A 3,607-nucleotide genomic window follows, 5' to 3' on the forward strand; every position below is an offset into this window, starting at 1 on the left:
AGTGTAGGAGGTGATCCCCAAAGGGATGCTGGGGCCGATCTGGCCAACACTGTCCTCCTGTTCAGAACTCCCGGTCTGGAACTCTGGGACATGGACAAGCCTGGCCTGCTATTCTCCATACAGGGCTCCATAGTGTCTGGCTCAGCAGAGTGGGGGATCTGGTGGGAATGGAGGAAGCTTAGCTAAAAGCTTTGTATAGGTTGAAGCTCTGAGTGACCCTGCTGGGCCACCCTACCCTGGTCTGTGCTGGGTCATTGCATCCCCAGATTGGAAGGCTTGGTGAGATGGAGAGGAACCTTGGCTACAAGCTATAGCTTATCCCACCAGAGCCTGCTGGAGGGGAACCAAACAAGCTTGGACCTGAGGCTGGGACTAGCTTTCCTGTTTCTGGAGTGGATGCCACCCCCCTGCCCACCAGCCTGCCTGTCCACGCCAGGGACACACAGACTCCTTCCCTTTCCAGACTGGAAAGCCCCCTCCTGGGAGAGCAGGAAGGAAGCAACCTGCAACTCTTCCAGCCCTGAACCTTGGGCTGAGCCTACAGTTCAAGGTTTGTATGCTCACAGGTCTTGGCAGGGAAAGATAAGAATCCCCAGGGCACTCCCCCCACCCCCACCCCCTAGTCCACTGCAGGTAGCTCCTGGGTCTGCCCTTCAGGGCAAGTGCTGATGCCTCATCAGACTGTGATGAGGCCCTTTTCTGAGGATCACAATTCTGAGAACAAGGCATCTTCTAGAGGTGGCAGAACAGTAGTTTGTGATGCCTGAGGATCTGGGAGAACAGGTCCAGATTAATGAGGGATTGGAGGAAGTGGGTATCATCATTACAGGGAGGGGCCTCTGTGGCCTCCTGGGAAAATGCAGTTGCTCTCTTTGGGTGCCCTGGGGTTGTGTGGTGGGCAGAGGATGGAGGTGCTCATTGGGGAAGGGATCACTTCTGCTCAGAGTGCTCACAAGGGCCTTTCCTTTTCCTAAAGGCAAGCAGGCCTCCTCCTCCTCCTCCTCCTCCTCATTCTTCTCTGCCTCCTCTTTCTCTTCCTCCTTCTCCTCCTCTTCTCCCTCCTCCTCTTCCTCCTCTTTCTCCATATGCCTAGCTGGTCATTTCTAGGGACCAGCATGGTTGGGAAGGGGGCCTTGTCTTGGCCTTCCTCTTGTCTCAATTCCCTCTTTGAGCAGAAGACGGGGTGGGTGGGGTAGGGGTTGGATAGTGGTTGATGCCAAAGATTGAAGGGGTAGGGCGGGGCAGAAGTGGGAAGGTCCCTGGCTTCCTCACCTTGGTAGATGGTGAGGAGCCCCAGAGGCTGAGCTGAGCAGCAGCTGTGATTTCAGGGTGCCTCTGTTGGAGAGGCTGCTGCTGTGATTTGAAAATCTTCTTTCCTTGGTGAATTTCCAGAAGGCTCCAGATGAATTGTATTGGTGAGTGCCTGGCCCTTGAGCGGTCCCAGCTGGGGATGATGGGGATTTATGGGTGTCCCTGAGCCTCGGGTGACAGGGCCACTCCTTTTTTTAATTTTGCTTCAGGGTACCACCCCGCCCGGAGGCTGCGGGCCTGGGGCGGCCTGGCTGGAGGTGCAACGTTCATGATAATCTGGCTTTTCTGGCTGCGGGGATCAGCTCCTGGAAGTGCCCCAGTGTCTCAGTCCACACTCACCATCCTTATCTGGCACTGGCCTTTCACCAACCGGCCACCAGAGCTACCTGGTGACACCTGCACTCGCTATGGCATGGCCAGCTGCCTTCTGAGTGCTAACCGGAGCCTGATAGCCAGTGCTGATGCTGTGGTCTTCCACCACCGTGAGCTGCAAACCCGGCGATCTCGCCTGCCCCTGGACCAGAGGCCACACGGACAGCCTTGGGTCTGGGCCTCCATGGAATCGCCCAGTAATACCCATGGTCTCCATCGCTTCCGGGGCATCTTCAACTGGGTGCTGAGCTATCGGCGTGATTCAGATATCTTTGTACCCTACGGTCGCTTGGAGCCTCTCTCTGGGACCACCTCCCCACTACCGGCCAAAAGCAGGATGGCTGCCTGGGTGATCAGCAATTTCCAGGAGCGGCAGCAGCGTGCAAAGTTGTACCGGCAGCTGGCCCCTCATCTGCAAGTGGATGTGTTCGGTCGTGCCAGCAGACGGCCCCTGTGCGCTAATTGTCTGCTGCCCACTTTGGCCCGGTACCGCTTCTACCTGGCCTTTGAGAACTCACAGCATCGGGACTACATCACTGAGAAGTTCTGGCGCAATGCCCTGGCGGCTGGTGCTGTACCCGTGGCGCTGGGACCTCCTCGGGCCACCTACGAGGCTTTTGTGCCACCAGATGCCTTTGTACACGTGGATGACTTCAGCTCTGCCCGTGAACTGGCTGTCTTCCTCGTCAGCATGAATGAGAGTCGTTATCGTGGCTTCTTTGCTTGGCGAGACAGGCTCCGTGTGCGGCTCCTGGGTGACTGGAGGGAGCGCTTCTGCACCATCTGTGCCCGCTACCCTTACTTGCCCCGCAGCCAGGTCTATGAAGACCTTGAAAGCTGGTTCCAGGCTTGAACTCCTGCTGCTGGGAGAGGCTGTGTGGGTGGGAGACTGATGTTGAAACCAAAGAGCTGGGCATCCAGGCTTTTGGTCACCATGGGACTAACCCAAGGCTTTAGCTCAGTGAGCAGGAATTCAGGATATAAGGAGAAGACTGGGCTGAGACACCCTGGTGGGCTTTAGAATAGGGGCTCAGGATAAGAGACAATGAATTAATAATGCAAAGGGGAGGTAGTATCTCTGGAGCTGGGACAAACACAGGACCCTACACTTCTATAGTCAAGGTGCTTAGCCTCAAGGTTACAGATGCATGCTCTAGAACTCTGGGTGCAGACTGTACACTGGGCGCAGGGGGTTGTGGAAGGACAGTGCGGATGATTCTGGGCTTTTGACACCACAGTTCCCTCAGGAAAGAGGCACTACTAATAAAAACACTGACAGAAATCTCCTGGTCAAGGTTTTTTTTTTCTTAGCCAGTGCTCTTTTTTTTTTTTTTTTTTTTTAAGATTTATTTATTTATTATATATAACTACACTGTAGCTGTCTTCAGACACTCCAGAAGAGGGCGCCATATCTCGTTACGGATGGTTGTGAGCCACCATGTGGTTGCTGGGATTTGAACTCTGGACCTTCGGAAGAGCAGTCGGGTGCTCTTACCCACTGAGCCATCTCACCAGCCCCAATCTCCTGGTCAAGTTTGTTAGGCAGCAGAGCTCACCAGCCAGCTTCCTCTGCTCAATTCCCTCTGGCAGCCATTGGGTTTCTTGTTTCTGCCTGAGAGCCTTGCTTAAGTGGTACCTTACCAGGAACTCAAAGCCCATGGCAGGTACAGACCTGAGAACTGAGGTCAGACACAGCTGTGGCTGAGGTGCCACATGTCATAGGTCTCAGTGGGAGGTGTGTCCTGTGTGATGGGGTGTGATGTATGATGGCTGGTAGAGGTATCCGTTAGGGCTTTCACTGAAGAGCCTGCTGCAGGTGCCCACTGTGTTGGGCTGGGTGGGCCCGGAGGAGATGAGAGGTGAGCCTATGAGTGTATGACAGATTGAGCTCCTGGGATGGGCTGGGGCTTGGGTTTGTCCGGGG

General features: G+C 55.1%; 1 protein-coding gene across 3 annotated transcripts; it reads left to right on the plus strand.

The window, feature by feature from the left end:
• Positions 1 to 311: 311 nt before the first annotated feature.
• Fut7 (fucosyltransferase 7) lies at positions 312 to 2,699 on the plus strand. 3 transcript variants are annotated; one of them, XM_021156960.1, is made up of 3 exons: positions 312 to 550; positions 1,329 to 1,415; positions 1,521 to 2,699. In XM_021156960.1, the coding sequence occupies exons 2-3, from the start codon at positions 1,403 to 1,405 to the stop codon at positions 2,534 to 2,536; spliced, it is 1,029 nt and encodes a 342-aa protein (XP_021012619.1). In that variant the 5' UTR covers positions 312 to 550; positions 1,329 to 1,402; the 3' UTR covers positions 2,537 to 2,699. The 3 variants fall into 3 exon arrangements, with proteins under 3 accessions (XP_021012619.1, XP_021012620.1, XP_021012618.1); XM_021156961.1 differs by having other exon boundaries at positions 1,393 to 1,415; XM_021156959.1 differs by lacking the exon at positions 1,329 to 1,415 and having other exon boundaries at positions 318 to 550.
• The last annotated feature ends 908 nt before the right edge of the window (positions 2,700 to 3,607 follow it).

Source organism: Mus caroli, chromosome 2 (assembly GCF_900094665.2).
Source record: "Mus caroli chromosome 2, CAROLI_EIJ_v1.1, whole genome shotgun sequence".
In the NCBI taxonomy this organism is placed as follows: domain Eukaryota; kingdom Metazoa; phylum Chordata; class Mammalia; order Rodentia; family Muridae; genus Mus; species Mus caroli.